The 24,166-nt window shown below is 40.3% G+C and overlaps 1 protein-coding gene across 7 annotated transcripts in view; it reads right to left on the bottom strand.

The window, feature by feature from the left end:
- The window catches only part of ptprub (protein tyrosine phosphatase receptor type Ub), a 154,144-nt gene that overhangs the window by 104,459 nt on the left and 25,519 nt on the right, over window positions 1-24,166 (bottom strand). For 4 of the 7 annotated variants that reach the window (XM_061050887.1, XM_061050889.1, XM_061050891.1 and 1 more), the window contains exon 2: window positions 1,864-1,995. In XM_061050887.1, the coding sequence (XP_060906870.1) occupies window positions 1,864-1,995 (132 nt within the window). The remainder of the gene's footprint in view (window positions 1-1,863; window positions 1,996-24,166) is intronic. The other 3 variants (XM_061050888.1, XM_061050890.1, XM_061050894.1) reach the window with 1 other exon arrangement.

The following is a 24,166-nucleotide window of genomic DNA, read 5'->3' as shown; positions in this document are numbered from 1 at the left end:
TAACGTTTCAACCTGATACATCTGCCTTTCAGAAAATGGGGGTACACTTGACACGCACACACATATTTCTTTACAAGGTCGTCATCCTGCAAGCTGAACTTGTTCATTAAAACAGCAAGAGACCCAAAGATTATCAATTGCAACCAGGCATCTCACACCTAATTCAAAATAAAGAAGAGAGTGATAAAAATGGGACATTCTTATTAAGATCTCACCACATTTTATCGTCCCTTTTTTTTCTAAGACTCTTCTCTTTCATGGGAACGGCGGTCTGTAATTTCTCCTGGGAGCCACAAGCTTCTGCTATCTCAGCTGTGTTTACTAATCTTCCCTCGACACCAGTTTCTCAGCCTCGCAAAGTTAATACTGGTCCAATGTAAATAGCCTTATCTCGTAAACTCTTGTTATCCCCCCACCTTGGCTGCCTAATGTGAGACATGTTTAGAAGTCAACGGAGGGGGATTAATTCGGAGAGTAAGAAGGGAAAAAAAAGACAAGAAAGAAAACATTTCTTGTGTCAGTGAAAATGCCATGGTGCGACTAACGAAGGCTCAGTGTTGTCAATATGTAAGGCCACCCATCACATGAAGAACATGAGCATTACACTGCTTCTCCTGCAGAGCTGAAGGATGAGCGGATCATAAATTAGACTAAATTTGTCTCCTGGTTCTCCGAGCTGATCGATTGAGCCGTCTCATCATGCGCAGGTTACAGTACCTGCCTCACTCCACCTGTGCTACTCTGCTCCACTGGAGGCCCCCAATCGCTTTAAATGCCATGGCAGGAAGTTTTAATTAAACCCAAAGGGAAAAATATTAATTATCACATCGCCTGCCGAGAATTGGCAGTTGGCTGCAGGCGGATTCTCCCCAGAATGCCGATGACGTGAAGGTGAACGGGGTGCAGTTTGAGAGTTTAGGATGAAATTTGGGATTTATTTCACTTTTCTATTGAAAGACGCCTGAGGACAGGAAGGAGTTTTGTTCCCATGAATCAAAATCACAACTATGCAGCTTTTAAAAAATAACAGCATTTATCCCTGCAGGACAGTTTAGACCATTTTACAGGAATACAAGAGAGGATACCTTTTGTAACAGGATGAAGTACTTTCTGACGCTGCCATGTATTATTTCAAAATGATTTACAGTATTTCCCCTACATCGTCATCTTTAAATGTGTTCCTTTTAATGAATCTTTTTTTATAGACTGTCAAATAAAATCTGATCTTTATTCCAAGCTTGTAAAGTTTTCTTAGTTATTTGTCCCTCTCATGATCACGATAATATGTTTTCATGGAATGGTCCTGTCCATATTACCATATCTGATTGATTGGTTGGTCTGCTCCTTAATCATACTCTAAGTTTCCAGTGTAGCAGTACGCTAGCAGAGAGCCCACCGCTGCCACTGGTGTTTCTGCTGAGAAGCTGAAACAGCACTCTTCTCTTTGTCAGATCCCTGTAGGTATTTGTTAATGCAGAGACGGAGGAGCGCCTTATAAACTATGCATGCCATCTCCCTCCGGCAACCAGCAGTAGAGAGGATGATGGCAGGAAAATGCTGGTTTCCATTAGTCCTGTGAGGCTGGTTAACATAAAATTATCCTTGGGGTAAGCGGGAAGCAGGCAAATCTGGGGTCTTCATTAAAGCTGATGCATAATGGAGGCTGGACATGTAAAGGCTGGTTCACACAGTCGCACTTTTATGATACGCCTGCCTCACTGCTTCATACAGAAAACTATTTATTACATTTAAAAGAAACAGTAGCAGACAACAACTGTAGGGATGCCACAAAAGAATGGCTGCTGAGTCTGTGCAGCGTGAACCTTCTGTGTTTCAGTGTAAGTAGGAGGAAGGAGCACTTACCCCGCAGGAGGTCAGAGCTGGTGTAAGGCGAGCTGTACGTCCGAAACAGCAGCCAGTCAAAGTCATCCTCCTCCCCCTGGGCGAAGTCACACAGGTTGGGATCTGAATCCTCTTCAAACGTGCAGCCTGCTGCTGAAAAAAAAAAAGAGGGAAAAAATTCTAAAACAGTTGCAGCAAACATGGTAAGAAAGTTTGGTTTTAAGAGCGAATATTTACAACCTTAAAATATCTCTGATATTCACTGAATGTAAACTTGAACTACTGCCAAACCCAGCAGCCAGCCACAATGAAAAGTGCTCTGCAGCCACGCTGACCTCCTCCCTGTACTCTCTTAGAGCAGAGCGATGACCTGACTTTACTTTTTAAAAAGAACAATTCACCCTGACAAGCTAATGTGGCTTTGCAATGCGGCTACAACCGATGCTTCCCATGAGTCATACATTTGATCTGATGCCACTCAGCTCTGGCTGCACAGAAAAAAAAGATGAATAAAGCAACCCTTGAACAGTCACACTGGTAATGTGTGGACCTCCCACACACATATTCCACTCTTTGCAATTGTGCCCATGCATAAACATGAATATAAAAGCAAGAGGTCATTTTGTTTTCGGGTGAGAATAATACAAAAAATAGTGCAATACATTGACAACAGATTATGTGTAGTAGAAGCTAACTCAGAATAAAAATCTCAACAATATGTGGACACATGATTATGGTAAACAAAATTTAATGCTTCTAACTGCATCATAAAAAACAAGGCATTAACTGTGACTATGAGCACCATCGTGAATTGAATTGTCAAAGTCCAAAAGCCTGGATGTGCGGTCCACATTTGATGTCACACAAATGAAATGTGTTCAAATATTCACATTTTCTCTCAAACAAGTCAAGCAATGAGTTATAATTACTTCAGACTCACAATAACCCCGGGTAAAACAGTACTTGCCCGGCACCTGAGGAGAATTACCCAATCCCATAAAACATTCACAAACAAGACATACCCCAAAACCAATCCACAAAAGCATACAAACAGTGATAACATTTTGGAGAAGCTGATTCCCTGGGGAACGTAGTGATTATTGTAATACCTCACAAACCTGCTATTCCATGCGCCAAAAAGCCAATTTTTTCAAATTATATTTAATAGCTATGGCTTTAATGGCTCTTGGGTCCTGAATAATGTGCTGCAGTCGCTGCTCTCTGCATCTGTTGCCATATTTCACATTAGTCCATGGGTGAGAGAATTACAGTGGAACAGTGGGCAGTTTGAGCAGCCCCATCATAAGACCAGAGCCTGTGTCAGTAATCATTGGAGTAGGACAGCATGAGATGTGACATGCTAATGATAGGAATAACCACAAGCCACTCCTGAAGGTGACCCCTGTGGTCTGCAGCTTGATCACCACTCGTTCTTTTCTCTAATCTGCCATTAAACAAATTGTCTCAATATGACGGCCTGCAGACAAAAAAAACAGCCGGTCTCACTGCGGAGAGGATTTATAATTCTCTCTTTTACTACTGATGCAGAAGATAGCCACAGCTTTCAGTAACTAACAGGGTACTGCCATTGTTGGACTTGTTTTTTTTTTTTAGCTTAGAGGCTGAACAAAGGCATATGGGCAGTGTGAATAATAATAATAATAATCAGTGTACTTCTAGTGATGAAAGATACAACAGAAACGTCAAAGTATTTGGTCTTTTTCGATTCTCTGTTGTTTGAAATTTTCAAAATCCAAAACAGAAACACCAACCAGAATTAACAATTTTAGACACAAAAAGAAATGAAAGAGAATAGATAAAGGTTTTGACAGTAAAATGATTTAATGCAAAGTCTCAGGAATACAACTTCTATACAAAATCTAGGAACAACATTTTTGAAAATGTGACAAATAATGCTATTGTTTCTAATCTATGTGTTTAAATGTTGCACTAATGTAATGTAATGAATAAAATCAAGATTAAATAGGATAGATATTCCTGCCAGGATCATCAATACCATATACCAATCATTCAATTCTAACTCCAACCTCTGGTATTTGAGGGTTATGTACTCAATGTTACAAACACATTTTAGTTGAAACTCAAGCTGGTTTATTTCCCACTTGGCCTCCATATAGATTTCTTTAACCGCACAATGTTCAACTTTGCTTACCGACACCTTTGTGCTCCCGATTTGGTTCCAAGGAGTCAAAAAGGTCAAAAAGTGATGATATCCTTCCCTCAAACCAAGCTGAGACTTGTCAACCACCAACATGTCATCTCGGTAAAGAAAACCTTTACCCTTGCCTGCTGTTACAGAAATGTATTTGCACCTCAGCAGGAGGCAGCATGAGATACTAAGGAAGATGAGAATGTGGTTGATCTTTGGTTTAAAAGTTGGTCCAACGGGGATGAACTTTCTCCACACCGCTTGTTCACTGCAGCACTCGGGGTATCTTTGCCCACAGCCAACCTATTACCTCGATCCTGCACCTCTAGTGATTATACGATAACACAGTGAATATCTACCATCCTGTAAGCTGGCTCTGCTGGGTGATAGCCACAGCAGAGGAGGGAGTGTGTGTTTCTCCCTCTGGGTTTGATTTATTGCCCCGTGCTGGGCTCTTACTGCACAGATCTGCTGCTGAGGCCAGGGGTTAATTGTCCCGCACTGGGGTCTATTTCTAATAGAACAGCCAGAGATATGGGACCTGACACATCCAAACACTGCCACTATATTATTCCCCGCTGCTTCGCTAAATGAAGCCTGCAGACTCCTCCCCACTAAAATCTCACCGTGCAGAAGAAGGAAACCAGCACTGCTCGGGGAATGTCATCTCCTCACAGCACAGTGGGAGAGATCAAGATCATCCATCATGACCAAACACTCCGCCTCTCACCTCCTCCAGCATGGACCAATGGGTGTGAGGGGGAGTCAGCAGCCATTTCTTTTAACCTGAATAATTACACCATTTAGTGCAATGACCAAAGCAAAGTCAGATTCAGACTGCCAAGATTTAGTAGCGGAGGTCAAGAAATGTTCCATTTTTTGTTGTTGTTAGCTCTATGCAATAAAGTTGTCATTAAAAAAAAAAAAAGTACATATATATATTTGCAATTTACAACAGGCAAATTATACATGAAGACATAAACAATGTGATGGGAAGACAAAAGCCTCACAAGTAGGAAGGAATAAAAATCCTCAAAAAAAGAAAAGAAGAAAAATATATTTTTTCTTTTTTTTTTTTAAGATTTATTTTTGGGCTTTCTGTACCTTTAATGGAGAGATAGGACAGTGGATAGAGTCAGAAATCAGGGAGAGAGAGTAGGGAATGATATGCGGGAAAGGAGCCACAGTTGGGATTCAAACCTGGGCCGCCCGCTTGGAGGAGCAAAGCTTCCATAGATGGGGCGCGCGCACTGCCCACTGCGACACCAGTGCCCCAAAAAGAAAATTGAATGGATCTCTTCAGTTTTTCAAGTTTTAAAAAACAAAACAAAGAAACCGAAGCGTTATGAAATGAGAAAAATTAGACGATGATCTTTAGATATTAACAGTTAATCCAAAATAATCAGTCTATTATTAATTTCTTGGGATTTCCATCCAGTTAAGCCAACATGATTACAGGCAAAAGATCAAAATTGATTGGCTACTTTATTATTTTAGAGGCGAACAAACTCAAAAACATTATGAATCTCCAACGGTTATGAAATGTTTTTTTGGCAAGTCTGTCTGTAGCTATGCCCATCCATGTCTCTGATCTATGAGGACGGCTTTGCTGCATGTTGATCGTACATTGTTGGCCTTAGGAAGGAACACGCTGTGTCTCTTCCTGAAGGAGAAGAAGATGAGGATGATGATGGAGGGGGGATTTATACACTCAGTTTAAGGAGTTTTGCCATTTAACACTCATTTCATGTTTGTTTTACAGTGACTTATATTCATCCATATATCAATACAAAACCTCTTTGATTTTATAGCCAACCCAAATGTATTCAGACGTACACAGTGAAAGTGATGAGCAGTGCTTCTCTTTCACTTCGTAAGGACATAAAGGAAGGAAGCTACTTGTTTATGAGACAGCCCAATTTGCCACCTCAGTCAGAAGCAAACATAAAAACAGAGCATGCTCCCTGGTTTTATTTGTGCAGTTAATCAAGTGGGTGGCTCTTCTATCAGTTTTAGAGTCACATGTTGCCCTGTGTGTTAGATTTGGTATCTCTTCCTCTGTTTACTTGTATAATCCCCTTCCTTGCTATCTAATTAGAGTGTCAGCTATGCACCATGAACACTGTCAAAGTCTTTGCTTAGCCCCTCTATTTGCATATGTTTTAAGCATAAGGACGCTGGAGGAAGCTTATTTGAGGTGCTTCAACTTTGACAACTTTCCACTTGATTGAATCAAACAGAGAATTTAAACAAGCGGCCCAGCCCTTCCTCACAGTAACAACAATATGTAAGGCGACATTTCAAATTAGAGCCACAGTCGGAGAGTGAACCGTCGCCGGAGCGCAATCTGAAAATGTTCACTTTGTGTATTTTGTAACACTTCAAAGAAAAGCATGATCTGTCATTGAAAAGCGTTCATGTGATGTGAAACACTGCCGTTAATCTTCTAAAAGATTCAGCGCAGAGAGCGAACAGACTGAAACAGCAGTCTTAACACCACAGGCGAGAGCTGTCCAGACTGTAAATTAGTAGTACTCGTTTGAGTACCAACTTGTTATGTGAAGCACTCAGAGAGATCACAAAGAGGTGGATGTGTTAAGAGTGGTGCGCATTAGCTAAAGTGATATAATTGTGATGTCCTGGTGTATGCGAGTGAGCAGTATTTCTAGAACTCTTGAAAAACGGTCACTGGAAGCATAAACAGAAACTATCTTTACCATGCGGTGTGGAGCCCAGAGCTGGAATAGAATTTAAAATGTCAAAATATAAATGACATGCAACATGAGGTGTGGAAAATAAATATAACATATATCATAAGCCATTGACTTGATTTTAAGTGAAAGTAACTAATTGAGACAATATTTCTGTCTGTTTTGGTTAATATAGCAAGTTTGATACTAATGTTTCATCACAACGTGCCTTTAATATATAAAATCTTGTAATAAAATGGAGTTCATTGATTTGCAGCACTGTTCACAATGTATGAAAGAGATTGTTTATAGAGGGTAGCTAAGTCTCTCGTGTCAAGAAACAAATAAAGTCACACTGTGTATGTTCTTATCAAACTACCAACATTCAGAACTGAGTGTGAAAGTGATGAGTGCACAATGTTTCATCATCTGGTTTCTGAGTCACTGTCAGTCGACTCCAACTGTTAGTGGAAGCTAGTGGAATATTAAGTTTAAATCAGGGAGGGCTCATGATACTAGAATATTTGAATAGTGATTAATTCATGAAAAAGCAAAGTGTTCGTGCAAAGTGAATATTAGTAGTTATTATTAGCTATTATTAGTTTTACCAATGCCTGATTTTAATTCAGTAGTACTGCGAGACAGTGGCCGTACTCATCTGAAAGCTGTTTGCTAACCGTCATTATACAACCAAAGAAGGATTAGTCATTAGTGCCAAGTGCTGGTAAAATAGCTTTGGTGCTGTCAGATTCAGGAAGATGCAGGGACTGTGTGTGGAAAAAACTTTTTCTTTTTTTTAAAATAAAGACGAAAGAGGACAAGTGCAAACTTGTCAGGTAAAACTAGCATTTCAAAAGTCAACACACTTTGACAGGAAAATGAAACAGAGAGAGTTTGGAGAAAATTAGGGTGTCTCTCTCAGACAGACAGATGAATTATATTCAAATGAATACCAGTGACTTTGGAATAGTAATTTTGATTGAATGACAAAGAAAAATGTAAAGGTGTCAGCATCTAAAGTCTATCGTACACTGAACTATTTCAGACTGAATTTTGTTTGTTAGTGTACAGGGGGGCATGATGGCCAATTGGTCGGATGATTTTCTGGCATGTTTTTTCTGATTGCATCTATGCTAACCATCAAACAGCACATGTACCTACAGGTACGCCTGTTTGATGTGTCTTCCCCTCCCGTCACTAAAGATATGACTAAGAGAAACATTGGCAGGATATAGCCGCAGACCTCCAGCTGACAGGGAATAGTTGTTGTGATTTAGCAGCTAGTTAGCATGTTTTTGTGAGTGATGCTCAGTGTGTTAGCGTGTAAGAGGGTGGGAGCGTTTTTGATGGTGTTTGTATTAGAAATGAGAAAACTGAAATACACGGAGATCTGACTTTAACTTTTGTCTTTGCGAGTTTTCAAAGGAAACTTGACTGCTGATTGTCAACGCTCCATCTCAATTGAACTCGTACTGTGAGCTCTCTGGTCGTGCCTTAAAATGTGAACAACTGAATCTTGAGCTTTGGTTGCGTGTCGTAAACGATTCAATCGTACAGTGTGAGCCGACATTCCACCACTCTTGTATTATTTTTCATCTTTAAATTATAGAGTAACAGGTGTTGATAAATCTGCTGGATTATGGATGTACAAAGATTACTTTTTTTTACTATAAAAAACACTAAATGTATTAAACATCCCTGAGGCAAAGGTTTGACTTTTGTAGTTGGCAAGTATACAGAGTGCAGGACTGTGTCACCAGAGTGGACACTTTGAATCCACACTCCAGTCTGTGTTTGAGAAGAAGCACTGATAAAAGTCAGGAAACATTGATAAATATAAACACATGTTTATTTTCTTTATTTAAAAAAAGATCGTATGTCTCAAGTCACTTCTGACATTTTTTGTACTAAACATAACCAAACTAACTTAATTATACGTACAAAAGTGTTTCCAGTCTCCTTTTATATTTTCCAAATATTTGTCCAAATAAATTCCCTGTAGCAAATTTGTTTTAGTTGAAAGTCATCTCTAGAAGACAAGGAAGGCTCCTTGCTAACTTGAAAACAATTACACACCCAATATTATGAGCAGGAAGAGTTGCACTTAAATGTTTGCTTGTTAGCAGAAAAATGTGACTGGTATTAATCTTCTAAACTTGCATTTGCAAGAAAGCAATGAGGGGCATTTCTATTGAAACCAGTCTTTGATAACAAATCAAAATAAAATGTTTAGCTGTTAAATAAAATAAATTGTCCTTGGTCTTGTTTTCCTTGGTATTTTTTGGAACCTGGCTGCTAGAAGTTGGCATTGAATGTGAAAGTATCACATTCAGCGTCAGCGGAAAATAAATAATCAGACACAGTGAGGAAACAAGTGATGAACACACACACACACACACACACACACACACACACACACACACACAGCTGTGTACTTTTGTTATTTTTTTAAATCGACAAAGAAACAACAGAAAAAGCATCCAATATAAAGACGGAGACCAAAACACTTCAAACCTGTGTCTCATTTACTGCAACAAAAAAAAAAAAAAACATGTAAAAGCTGATGTCAATGCCAGGTATTCATCCACAACCTTCACTTTAATGTTGCAGCATCTGCCCTTAATTACGTGGCAGCCAGGATGGCTAATGAACACCTGAACCTGTGAAGTCACCTGGGAAACGTAGTGTGATGATGGGGCACGGATGCCTGTCTTATGATCAACAAATGGGAATCAAACTGTGCCCTGAGAAGTCAGCATGCCTGAATGCCTCATCTGAGTGTATGTGGGGTGGGGTGGGGTGGGGGGTCTGAGCACCCGGTGGTGGGGGGTCCAGGTAGGAATCTTTGAAAATACAGAAGGCAGTTAGTGGGGCTGGGAGAGTGGTTTGATTTGCATTGCAGTGAGTGTGGAGCGATGCATCAGCAGCAGAGACAGGTATATTTATTCTCCGCAGAGGCTCTCCTCTCCAGCACTCCCCTGGCTGCCTCTGAAAGCCATCCATCCCCACACCTGAATACGCAATGAAATCATCTCTCTGCCTCCTCGGGCATTAATAACTCAACCCCCAGTGCCTGGATGTGCCCGGTCACACACACAGGGCCAGGAAACAGAGTGAGAGAGAAAGAAAAAGGGGTTGGGGATGGAGAACATGCACAGTCGAGGTGTTGAGCTCCAGGGTAGACCACACTGAAGTATACCAGAACAGAGACTCCAGCAGGAGAAATATGGAGCTCAGCCAAAAAGTGATGGGATGGGGAGCAAAGGGAAGGATGACCCTCCCGGCATTATTAACATTTCCTTTAGACTCTCTCCTTTCCTTAAAACATGTAACACCCTACCGCCATGATCTTTAAATAATATGACACTTAGAATTAAAAAAAAAATCCTCTCCACAATAATTTGAACTGATCACTAAAAGTGTTTGGAGGCAGGGTCATTACTGGGTCATTTTCCACAATACAACTTGACCATTGACAGTTTGGTCTGAGATGTAGGTGTAACTCTAACATCAGCAGCAGATATAACCTAAAGATGAATAGCAGCTTATGCACTTTGAAAGTTGTTATCATGTAAACATAGCAAACCCAGTCTTCAACCCTAAATGACATCACTCAAGTGATAATTCATGTAAACTTTTTCGGAACCCTTTTAGTCTTCAGAGACGCACATGATATCATCTAGACTTGATTACTGTAAATGTATTATTGGTATCAACCAGGCTTCCATACATAGATAGATTACAGCTCTGTCCAGAATGCCGCAGCCAGACTTCCATCGGGCTAAAATAAACAGGAACATATCACAACCAAGCATCACTGCACTGGCTTCCCATCAGTTATGGAATTCCATTCATAATTCTTCTGTTTGTGTCTAACCTGACTCCAACCTATATTACAGAACTTGTACCTCCATACAGTACAGCCACAACCCTCAGATCCTCTATTTACCATCCCAGGTATACACGTCGTAAACTGTTAAGAGACGGGACCTTGTCTCTCTCCGAAGCAGCAACAACACTCTGGAATATCCTTCCAATACATATTAGAACTGCAGCATGCCTTGAAAAACGGCCTGACACATTTTTATTCACTTGCCTTCACTCACTTGATTTGCATTTTACCTCGCTTAATTGGAACCTTCATTTGTGTGTGTGTGTGTGTGTGTGTGTGTGTGTGTGTGTAAGTTTGTTTTTGCATGTATTCCTGTTTGTCAGTCTGTTTATATGACCACACTGTGTATTTCTTCTTTTCATGAGTTGTGTTAATAATTTTATTTCTATGTAATGTGTTTTCTGAAATTCTTTTGGAAAGTTTGTTTTTATGCTTGCTCTAAAGGCCTTTGGGACAAACCGTGTTTGTTTTAAAGCGCGCTATAAAAAAAATTGACCTTTGACCTTTGAAGTAAACCTGCTAAAATTTTTGGAAAATGTCAAAGCACGGTTTCATGACTCAAAGGCAGGATGGGTAATTCTGGAAAGCCAGCAGAATTTGAAACGTAACATCCCCTCACGTACCTCTGTCTACCGAGTTAAAGTAACCGTGGCAGTGGGCAGTGGTCAGCTGAGCGTTCTCGGCTATCCTTTGGTAGACGTGGAATACATCCAGTGGTGGTGCTGCGATTTGAGTATGCACAGTTAGCCAGGGAGGTGTTTGATCTGTCTGGACCTCAGCGCAGTAATTGGGAGTTTTTACAGGATAACAGCGGCTAAAGATGACAGCTCTTTTTACTGACTTCTGTCGGGGTGTAAAGACCGTTTTAACGAATATAACAAACAGTGTATGCTGGATAAAATGACCAACCCTTGGTAGGATCTACTTTACACTATACATAAACTCCGTTTGAAGATGTAACATTACATTTCTAATATAAAGTTCCCAAACTCTCCCCTTTATTAAATCATTCACATTGCTGTCAGCTTCAGACACTGTTCAATAGTTGTCATTCCCAAATTGTGAAATGTACCTTTAAGATTAAAGGTTTAGCCACAAGCCAAGTTCTTGATGATTTCTTTTCTGTTTTATTCTTCTAAACTTTAATCTAGCTCTGGGATGAGAAAAAAGCGAAAGGGCAAAATGAACAATGACACAGCCTTCCCCCTTTTTGACACCTCGCCATAATTTTAGAGTTATAAATCAAATTAAGTTACACAGCTCAAGAGCATATCCCCTTTCATCTTCCGAGGGTGAACAATGACACAAAGGCTTCCTGCAGCTATATTCAGGCTGAATCACAAGATCCCAGTAAGACGCAATTCATCTTGAAATTAATTTTTCCTTCACTTTTAAGGACCAGTGTGATATTTCATCCTGGAGGTAGGGCTGCTGATAAAAGTATCTTAGATGTCAGAAGAATAAGAGTCAAAAAATATTGTTCTTCCAATATCCTATTGTGTGCTATTCTGAGGACAACACAACAGGAAAACAAGGGTGCGAAGACAAAAGCAATCCGAGCTTGTTGTCTCCAGTTTCTGCTTCCCTGAGAAAAAAGAAAACATCAATTATTCCACTTCTCTGTTCCTGTGGGGTAAGGGTGGAGAAATCTGAGTTCATTTTAATTATCTTTTTCCTTATTCAAACTGTTGATCTATTTTGAGCTGGTGACATTTCTCGGGTAAAGAACTGCATTGCTGTGCATGCATCAGTCATTAATCTCTACTTTGTGTTGCTCTTCACCTCCACAGAACAAGAGATGTGAGGCAGGAAAGCGAGTTTCAAGGGTCGTATAATCACGCGTTTCATTAAATAGCTCCTTTGTGGTGGCTCCATCTTAAACATCTGTTTCAATCCAGGCTCTAGTTTCATGAGTGCTCTTAAACGTTTTTTAGGAGACTTTTAAAAGGAACTCATTTGCTTATGTAAGATCAAAGCGAGGAAGCAATCTCAGTGTTTTGTGACGAGTGGATGGAGGACCGCGAGACAAGCTGCTGAAAAAGAAAAACACATTTCAGTATTTGTTTTATTTTATTTTCGGAGATTGAAACGACAGAGGCACTTTTATAAAATATCTGTAATCACTTTAGTGATTTTAAATGTAGCTTGAAGGCAAATGCAATACTGGAGTTTTCATTTTGTAACTAAAAGCCGACCTCATGGGTTCAACTTCTGTTATATTAATCATTCTAACTTAAAGGTCACATATTATGCAAAATATACTTCACACTGTTTTTCAAACACTAATGTGTGTGTCTAGACTGCCCATACAAACCCATACAAACAGGAGAAAAGTCCATTCGTTTGGTCTTTTGCCTGCTCCACTTTTCAGAAAATGTGTGCTCAAACAGGCCGTTTGGAGATTTGTCTCTTCATGACATCACAAAGGGCAGTAACCTCTCCCCCAGGTGGGTGACACTTCTACAGTTACATGTTTTTTATCTGCCTCCCTGAGTCTGCCTTTTCACCGTAAACAATAGGAGCATGGTACAAAGAAAGCCTGGTCCTGAAACAGCCTGTTCTGAGCAGCTCTGGAATAGAGGGGTTTGTAGGCATGATTAAATACAGAGTGGATTATTGGCGACAAACTTTGAAAACATGTTTGGGGGAGCTCTGAAACTTATTTCAACTGGTTGAAAAGGAGAATAATATGTGACATTTAAGTTCTGGTTCCAGACTCTAGAGACATTTAATTGAGCTACAGAAATGTGTAGAGCTGCTGTGCTGATAATTTGAATGGCATTAAGGGTTTGTTTTCATTGAGCAAAAAGTCAAATCGATTCTTCATTTTAACTTCTGAAATGTGATGAGTTTTCTCGTCTATGGCATGTGTGGTACGAAACTAAACTGTTGGAAAACAATACATCTGTGGTTTGAAAAAAGCCGACTTAAGCTCTGCTAAATTTGGATTGCCATTCATTTCTAAAGTATCTGTTTGTTTGTTTTTTGTAAAAAGAGCTGAATAATTCACTTTGATAGTAATAACTTGTTGCTCGTCTGTTTAGGACCGTTGGAAAGATTTCACCTCTCGGTCTTGTGAAGGCTGTTTAACTTGTTAATGGAAAGTTACCTGCACACCTGGAGACCCTCCAAGGCCATACAAATATATTTCTTTCAGGTAGCAAAGATATTTAGCTAACCTACAAACACGTTCTTTTTCTCTCACCATTCATTCGTTATCTGGAGTTTTATTATTTCTATTCAAAGAAACTTCGCTAACTGCACACATTACACAAACTTTGCTTTTAACCCTGACTCCTGAAGCAGCTCCAACATACTCTAAAGGATCTGAGTCCATGTCCATCAGTTGTAGTGTACAAGTTTTATGAATGAAGAAGAAAATGTCTAAACCTGTTGAGTATGCACAGTACATATTTTGATAAATAAAAGAAATATGAATTTATGCCTTAAGCGTCAAAAATATTTTAACTTGAAAACATTTGTCTCATTTTTTCTCTCATTAAAAAGGAGAAGATCACTTCAATATGACACGTCGCTTATTACAGATGTGATGCCTTTAATTAAGACACCAATGTGTGACTTTATCATAATGACATGTAACTCATCTTAAAATGTTGAATCATCTCATAAACTTTGATTTAATTCTAATGAGCATAAAAGATGGTTACGATGTGTCAAACATCAAAACATATATTTCTTAATAGCAGCACGACCAAGCATTGCGTGCTTCAAATCCGACCTGTGGCTCCTTTCCTGCATGTCATTCCCCATCTTTCTCTCTCTCACAGATTTCCTACTCCATCCAATTTCCTATCAAATAACGTCATAGAAAGCACCACAATAAAACTCTTTCAAAAAGGTTGTGACACCAAAAAAGTGAAACAATGTTGATTTTTTTTACCCACTGTATTGTTTTAGTGTCAGTAATAAAGTAACTGATTTGACAGGCAGGGTAAAGTTCAATAACAATTTCCTGGTGTGATTTTTACACGATCGCCTGCAGTAGGACTCAGCTCTGTGTTTATGAGCAAAAGGGATGACCTTAAATGTCATTCAAAGGTCGTGGCAGCGTCTGCATTAAGCCTCCAGAATTATTTCAGGCAAATGGTCTCCCACACAGGCATGAACCAAAGACTCTTAGTTCTGACCTCACAACAACCACATACAACTCCTGACCAGCTGAGCCGACTCCATTTGACTGTGAATCCCAATCAAATCTGCCCGTAGCGTCCTCACTGCTTTGAAAAAAAAAAAAAAAGGTGTCTATCAACTGTGCTAAACCACATACCCTACAGCAGCTTCACCGCTCTGCTGCCTGTCAATTCAGCTTACACAAAGACAGCCAATTGCTGTCTCCACAACCTGCAGCCTTTCAATTCCTCCAAGCTACGTACAGGATCAAATGAAGGGAGGGGAGAGGACTATTTTCTTTTTTTATGTTTTCTTTCTTTCATTGTTCCTGTTGTGCTTTTAGCATTGCAGTTGTGAGCCTTTTTCATTGTACTTTTTTTTTTTTACTTTGGCGGGAGTGAGGGGAATACAAAGGGCAGATAATTGTTCCCTTTTTAAAAGGTTGTTTCTGGGGTAATTAATCCCCGATCTGGAACCAGTTTTAACAAATCAACTCAACTGAAAAACATGACCTTTGTTCTTCAGTTTGCAAACTGTTGTCGTGAGCAATAAGGAAGAACAAAGGTCATGATAAGCTCTCTTTATCACCATTAGTACAACAGTAACAGCGTGCAGGTTTATAAAGAATAAAAGCTCCGTGGAAAATGTCATTTTCTTTATGCAAAAAATCCTCCAAGCTGTGTTGAGCAAAAACACCAGAAGTGAAAAACATGTGATGCACTTGAAGAATTATGTAAACATTGAAAATCAGAGAGCATTCACAGGCAAGTGTTTCCCCTAAACCAGCCAGGATTGTAATTGTTTAATTACCAGCTGACAGTGAAGCTGCTGTATAGCTTTGTGTCTACTGAACCTTTGCATATTTGCAGCATATTTTAAAGCTCCTGAGAACTTGGTTTCAATTTTCAAGTTCTCTCAACACAATTAAAAATTCATGACAACATAAACGGGGGGTGGGGGGCTGAAAAATGAATTATTAATAAAGAGTTTAACACTTAAAAGCTCATCTTTATGCAGACACAGAGGGTGTGGTTTGATTACATTTGATTGACAGCAGCACATTTGATTGGGGCACCAGCTTTTTCTTCATGGAACGCACAAACTGTCATGGGAATTAGAATATTCTTAGTCAACCACGTTTTCATTGTTTATAAGTCATAAGTCAACAAAATCGTTCAGGGTTTAGAGGTTTAAAACCTGGAATACATTCACAACAGAAGAAGCGCCACTTATCTGTATAGAAAGTGCACCTCATGGCTGAGGACAGCCCTCATTCATGCTGCAGAGACAAGAGGAAAGTTGCTCAAAACACAGGTAAAGCTGACTTAGAACAATACCCAGCTTTGTTTTACTGTTGGACAGCTAACATCAATGTTTCGGGTCTGCGATATTCAAGCGGCAACCTCGAGGTGTCGAAAAATTAAGCCAAAGCAAAAGTGTAAAATCCTGCAGTTTGTCGAGTGTCCAGAAATGAACATGTTCAAAGCCTGGTACTAAAAAAAATAGTGGTCAATTAGATATTGTCAAAGAACTTTTTCCTTGATGATGTTTCTTTACCTATTTATACATCAGAAGACATTTCTTTCACCTCACAGAGTAACTTGTACGATGAATGCAGCAGCACTTACTCAGTAAGGCAGTGAAAGAAAGAACTCTATATTAGACACTTCATCATGACATGCTGCAATGACAGTACAGACATCCTTAGTGGTGCAACGGATCAGAATTTTTACGGATCAGATTGGATCAAGGATTTTTGGATTTAATGTGATCTTTTTTTTCTCCTATGAGCTTTTACAATGTTAATGATACGAATGGAAAATATGCATTTTGGAACTAAATCTCCAGTTTTTGGACCAAACACTGAAGCGCTCTGTGACAGAGTTTGTTTGGCTGTGTGTGTGCAGCTACAGAGTCCAAAAAAGGTTTATGATTGATGTTATACAAAGCCGCCAGCTGATACCTGCATGATAAATGTAGACACAGTGGGATGAGACAGAAAAAAAAGTCGAAGCTGCGTTTCAATCAAAGTAACCATAAACACAGAAATGTAGTTGTAGTGCATTTCTCTAACCATTTTCATACATTTTCTAGTGATCCAAGCATCACGTGCAGCACAAACCATGGGGGTAAGACGTGTCACACTTGCTAATCTTCAATATTTATTGGGCAAGGAAAGTCATAACAGCTCAGGTTACATCTATCTGCAAGAAAGTTAGCCACCCTGGTTTAATTCAATCAGCATCAGGTGCAACCAGGACCCATCCACCCTCAGTCGCATGTTTTTGGCATTTCTAAAACTGACTCCATTTTGGCCAGCTATATTTAATATGTTTTCATACATCTTTTATAAGGTTATTGGCCCTAACAAATTGACTGCGCTGTAAAACAGGGACAGCTCTAAGCCCCACACCCTTCAAACCATGGAAAAACTAAACAAACCTCTCAGTTTAATGTGTCTAAAAAATAAAAAAGAAATATAGGTTTGGGCCTTTAAGGGAAAATCTGTTTAAACTTGGCATTCAAGAGCCTGCATTACCGTTGAAAGGACATGCCCTGTTTTAAACTCCAGCTAAGCTATTTTAATGCTAACTGACAGAGCAGCCATCCCTGCAAATATATCACATTAATGAAACAGGAAAATGGCATGGCAGCAAATGTCACTTACGTCAAACATGGTAGCAGCACGTTGATGGTTTAGTCAACAACATACAGTTATTTAATTAAACGGCCAATTAGTCTCAGCTTGTCACATAATCTTAAACAAATATCACAATAACGGATGACTCCACAGCTAAGCAGACAGCGATGATCCTCCCATTTCAGTCTGATGACACTAGAGGGATAAAGAGTGGAGAGAGAAAGTGTCACCTGTGAAGCTGTAGCTCACTGTAGTAGGTCACATTTGTTTAGATGCAAAGCTGGCAGGTTTGCAAGTTAAAATACTGTCAGCGTCTTTTCCATCCAAATGTTACACATCTAGACTCTGAATTTAAGAAATCTGCCGAATAGAAGCAAATTAATGAGCGTCCCCTTCCACTGTTCTGCAGATATGAGTTTATTGACCCAGATGTACTTCTTTCCATCAGGTAATGTTAAATTGTCACTGAAAAAGAGGGCACAGCAAGGTAATGTAATTAAAAGAGGACCTAACTGGGCCCTCGTTTAGCTCAGTTGGTAGAGCAGGCTCCCCATGTTCAGAGGTTACAGTCCTCATTGCACGGATCGCTGGTTTGACTCCCCATCCTGGCGCTGTTTGGTGCATGTCATTCCCCACTCTCTCTATCCACACATTTTCCTTTCACTTTAAAGATGTCCTAACATAATCTTTAAACAAAAAAAAAAGCAGGATCTCATTTAGATGAAAAGCGGAGGTAAATTCACAATGGAAATAAGGTTTTTCATTTATTTCCTGTATTCATTGGATGAATGTTGCATATCTCCTCATCTCATCTCAGTTAAAGTTAAAGTGAACATTTAGGTTCCATGCTCCAACCTTTCCTAATGATTCATTTGTATCTACTGTTGGCAATATACTGACTTTTAAACGGCCTTAATACTAAATTTTCCCAAAGGAAAGTCAAGGTAAAAGAGGAAAAACATTACATGAGAGCCAGCCAAGGTAAGAAAAGAAAAAGCAAACTGAACACATTTATTTATGTGTGAAGTGACACTGAGGGACCAGCCTTAGTTCCTATAAACAAACAACCTGGTTCTCCAGATGGCTCTGTGCACTCAGCATCTGTCCTGTGGGGCAACTTCTCAACAACATTGCTAATTTGAAGTCAACCACTACTGCACTAAAAAAAAAAACGAAAGAAAACAAAAACTTAACAATGAAAGGTTTGGTGCGGGCCAAGACGTCAAACTCAAAGGAAGAGACTGTCCACCTTGTCGCAGTTTCCTTTTCTCCTTCTGGCTTCCACCTGCTCCGTCACCTGACCTGGGCTGACACCCAGCCAGCCTTCAACGTCCACCTGACTGTCTCGTATCCGGGCAGCTCTTATGAGCACATGCTCCTTTGGCCTGCTGTGGACCTACTTCCTGGTGCAGCTGCCACCTGCCCAGTCGCGTGGTGTTTTGCATCAATCTCACTGTGGCCAGAGCCAAGTGGCCAGTCCAGTGGATGCCTCAGTCTTCATCTGTGCCTCTGTCTGTAAGCATTCATTTATATGTGCAATATACACTGCTGCTGCTGCTGAGGCAGACAGGCCGTCAGTCAAACGAAGATGGACGTGTAGGGAAATGAGAATAGACATCGAGCAATCACACATGAGGATGAGCTTTCACACTCAATCTTAGAGGAGAACAACAAATACACAAAAATCCTGACTGGCCCAGCTGTCATGGCCTACATACCCTGTGTCTCTGTTAATTCTTTTTCCTCCCTGCATTCTAGAGAGGTGAAGCAATTTAGTGATTAAGGTGACTTCCAGAGTTCTGGTAAATGTTTCTGATTGTGCACAAGACTTCAGACAGTTATTGGTTTAATGTTGGGCCAGGTAACCTGCCCCGAAGTGATCCTCCTTGCACAGTAATGCTGGTGTCTGAAAGATCAAGGATGAAACACTAGACTTTGTTGGTTCAGCTGGTCTTTGGAGCAGACATGGAATGTGTAACAATGACAGCTTATGCCAGTGTTGGTAACCTACTCCACATCAAGCTGTGAATTCAATCTTTTGAGCCCTGACGAGTTCCAGAAAGAAAAAGAAAAAGAAAATCTCACCAGAGCTGATTTTGGGTCACCGTTGCTGCGTGTTTTCTAACATAATAAAGAAGTGTGTACGAGTGTTTCCTCTGGTCTCATGGGGACTAATCAGCCAGACTCTGACTGTCTGCTGTCGATACCGCATGGAGAGAGAAAAGGAGAGGATTGGGGGTGCAGAGAAAGAGCAGGCTGGGCGCGTCAGCGACGAGGGGAGACAGGATGAGGACAAAAGCGTGTTCCAGCCATGTAAGGCCAAGTGGAGACGACAGGAACAAAAAGCCTTGTTTAAAATGATTAGCCATGCCTCAGTCACAGCACTTTGAAGACAGACTCAAAGCTCTCCGGGTGGAAAATACCACTTTGAGCAAATCTACATTTCTATTCTGTCCCAGTGGGTTTGGAGTCTCAGACAGTCAGTTATCAAAAATCAACAAAATAGCATGGACAAAGGAACTATTTAGGAGACTTATTGCACAGAAAATCCACGTATATATTCAAGTATCATCAACATAAAAGGTGATAATCTGTGTTAGTCTCAAACTATGCACTACAGTTGTTTCATTCTAAAGTCTACAAAGTTGAGCTTTTCTGCTCAGTGAAAGCGTTAAAGATCATCTGTAGTGGACGTCAGCAAACCAGTAGGGGCAGTGTTTGAGGTGAGAAAGTCTGTAGGGATCAGAAAAGGAGGAACGCTGCCAAGACTCACTGTAAGAAAGCTAATTAAACTATCGGCCTCTTGTGAGGGTTGAAGAATGGGCTTAAGCTCGCCCCTGGAAGCACCTTTGAAACTTCAGCGCTGCCTTACTCACTGAAGCAGATTTTCCACTGAGTCATACAAACAGGCCAGCGATAGCCTTTCGATCACTGAGCTCTGTGCGTCTCTGCTGATCACCATCCTCTCTCTCTCTCTCTCGCTCTCCCTCCGGTTTGGAATTAGCTTCTTCCAAAGAAAGCAATTCCAGGAATCCCTCTGCAGCTTCAATTACTGTGCCCTGTGAGAGCTGCGATGAGTTCCTCGTGTGTGGAAAAAAAAAAAAAACACAACACGCAGAGAAATCTGTGGCATCTGTGTTTTCATCTTCTGGTTTATTGGACAATGAACGAGGGAGCGTCTTCCACCGACTGACACCAGCAGCTGTCTCGCTTTGAAGAAGTGGCACAAGCGGATGTAGATGAAATTATTTGATGATTTGACTCTTTCTTTTATTTACTTACCTTGATTGTTTGAAATACACATTCTAAGCATTGAAATACCTTTTACTTCCAAACTTAAAAGATAACCAGAAAATTCCTCAGGTACATGCTCAGCACTTTTCCCACAGCATTTTGCACGGCATCAAATCCAACATAAAAAAAAAAAACTCCAAGAACACAAAGAAGAGTCCCTTTGGGCCCTGCGCAGCATTGAGTCCCCTGAAAAATACTGTAATTCCACTGCTAGAGTAAAGTTAGAACATTCAAGAAAATTCTAAAAGCGCTGCAGAATGAAGACATTATTCTGGCAGATGTAGAGGACAGCCTCAGGAAGATGGTAAGCGAGGGGGTTCATTCGTTATAAATGGCTGCCGGCCAGACGAACGAGAGCCCTGCACACTAATGTGCACTCTGACTGCACACAAAAAATACCTCCACACATTTCTCTTCCTTAACTGACTGTTATTGTTAAGGTGGTCTAACACTGGGCATATTTCCTGAATCAAGAGGAAAGACATTACTTGAAGTTTTCTGAATGATTTTTGTCATTCCTTATTCAAAGCACATAAGATGTAAACATCCTTTGCCCAAAGATATATTTTTCTGCCTTATTTTCAATGAAACGATTAACATGAAACAATGCATATAAGTTCAGTGATACAAGCGATGCAGCAGCAAACATTCTTTAGATAATTAACGCCAGTGGCAAACTCTCACATCAGCTGTGGTAATGCAGAGTGTAACCTTAAACATAAGAGTACGCATAGCCTTTAGATATATCTGCACCCAGCTCTTCCTTGCTTGAAATTCTGCCCCAGTTGGTCAGCTGATGTAAGACCCTAAAGGCGACTCTCATCTCCTCCTCACATGTTGGCCAATAGGATTCCAGAGTTTATATGCAGCTACAGATGGCCGCTAACTCAAACTCAAACAACAAATGAAAGATCTGATTTCTATGCTGAGACAGGACGTGATGTTTTATTACTGACGGACTCAAATCATCTCAAACTGAAGCTTCCATTAAACATGCCATGTCAAAGGGAACAGCTTTAGCTTTGTATATGAAACATGTCTTCGCAATTTATCTGTATGGATCTATTTTTCATTTTACAGCATAAATTCATCTAAAATGACCTACTTCTTCAATATTCTCTTTGGAACGTCGACAACCACTCACATCAAACACCAAATGAAGGGCCCAAAATCAAATATGTAGCATATCGAATCATCATAATCATTGAAATATGACTGCAGTGCTATTTATCTTCCAAAGCCAATCATTTTAAATTACACTTGTTTCACATCTGCTGTGCGAGGAGGAAATCAGGCATTTGGGAACAAAACTAGCCACTTCTGCTCATGCCAAAAGAGACTTGCAGCAGAGCAAAATTTGCCATTTTGCTTGGAAAATGTTGTTTTTAAAAAAATAAAAAAATAAAATTTAAAAAAAAGCAGACAGTTTTTTGAGTAAAAAAATGAATCCGGACTCCCTTTGCCACACCCTGGCTTAGAAGAGGGATCATTTCCACAGGGCGTAAAAGCACCTCAAATACATTTTCATGGAGGCATGTTGTGAAAGGTTTTAGCTGCTTTCAAAGAGCGACGTGATTTAGGGAAAGGTCAGAAAATAATCCTATCCTTTCATGAGGTGTCTACTTGCTGCTTTTCCCCCCAACCTTTGATAAGAACGACACTTTTGTGTAATAATTTCTGCCACGAAGTGCAAAGTTGTGTCAGTAAAGCTAAGTGTCCCTCCTCTTACTCAATTTATTTAAAACTCTGAGCAATCCAAAAGTTTTCCATGAGATATTGGTTTCAGAGAATTTCAAACATACCACCTTAGCCACTTTTACAGCTTCATTACACAGCCAATCAGGGATGGAGTAGCTGTAGGCCTCTCACTGTGCAAATTAAAGGTGTAAATACTGGGGGACATATGGTATTAGAGAGGGGGGCTGAGCAGCTTTATATGAGGAGAGATCTCTAATATTTCCCCTGTTGCCGTCTCTATAGGCAAAGAGAGTCCCTGCTGGTACACTTCATAATTCTCAGCATGCGTCCGTCTTACTTCTGCTCAGATTTTCAGAAAGATCAATTTGTCGCCTAATTATAAAAGATAATTACATTGAAATTGGACGGCTGTCGAGTTCAATGAAACTGCAATTTCAGCCTGAACGCAGGTGTTGATGGAATGTGTATTTTCTTTTATAAAAACCAAGAATCCTTCATATTGTTTGAGTTATCGGTTTATGTACCGTGTGCACATTCTTATGTTTTCTTCTACTGTACCAAATAATGTGCGTGTGGTGCCATGGGGAAAATAATTAGCTGTCATTAATTACACATCAATAGACATCATCCAAATGTGGCATCTCAAATTCAGTCAGCTGTAAAAAAAAAGAAAGAAATAAAGAAACAACTTGAAAGAAACTCATCAAGAAGCTGATAAATAACTTCTAGTTCATTTATCAGAGCCAACATTGAGGGAAAGTCCAATACCTTCCAATGGGTTGTCTTGCCAGGTTAATTGCTCTAGGAGCTCTGTAGCATGTCTTGTAGAGCATGTGCATCACATTAATTTGCTTCAACCTAAACACAAAACTCTAGGATGAACCTGCACATGAACCCTGACTCCATAGCAGATGATTCAAAAGGACTAAAAGCATATCACTAAAAATATACTCTCCCTGCAAGAAGAATCTCTCTAACAAGCTCTTTGAAAGAGATAACCGCTCAGAGTGGTAAAAACAAGCGCCATTTGGATCTCTCAAGACATTTTGGGTCTCCATTTATAAGCCCAGCAGCACAAAATGATGCAGAATGATTAGATCCCAACGCCACGTCGTGGGACTGAGATGTTTCCATCATGATGTCCTCTGACAACATAATTATGCATTGTATCTCACTTGGCACGGCTCGCCAAACCAAATCAGCCATAGCTCACAATCCTGAGTCCCAGAAGAAGAAGCAACAGCAGTAGCAGCAGTAGTAGTCGGCTAAGGGAGGAGGGGGGGGGGGGATGAAGGGGAGAGTGTGGAGTGGGAGATGAAGCTCGGGGGCCTGAAGCTAAGAAAATGGGATGCAAAGGCAGTAGAATGGAGACCAGACACAGAGGGAGCTGAGCGGGGATGTCGGAGGAGCGCCAGTGGTCTTTCACTTTTCATCAACGTCAGATTGAGAACAGGAGACCCAGGCACAGAGGGGTGAGGATGGCAGCAATGTGAGGGGAGAGCAGGAGAGGAGAGGGTTCATCCTTGAGCCAGTGCTGCCACTGTACATAACTGGGAGGCCACGTAAGGGACGGAAAACATTAAGACTAATAATCCTTCTCCACAAACCTTGTCAGTGTCTTAGAAAATGTATCCAGTGTTAAAGCATTGTCTCTTCTCAGCTGGCTAAAAAAGTAAAAGTTGAACAATTTGGGATCAATCATTATGGAATAATTTGGTTGGGGTGTCATCATTTTTGTTAAGAGAAACCAAAGAAGCAAACCTAACAGCAGTAGAAGTCTCACTTTCTACTGACCCATGCAAACCAGC

The sequence above is a fragment of the Labrus mixtus genome, chromosome 11 (assembly GCF_963584025.1).
Source record: "Labrus mixtus chromosome 11, fLabMix1.1, whole genome shotgun sequence".
In the NCBI taxonomy this organism is placed as follows: Eukaryota; Metazoa; Chordata; class Actinopteri; order Labriformes; family Labridae; genus Labrus; species Labrus mixtus.
Note: the sequence above shows the minus strand (reverse complement) of the source record. Positions and strands in the feature narration are given on the sequence as shown.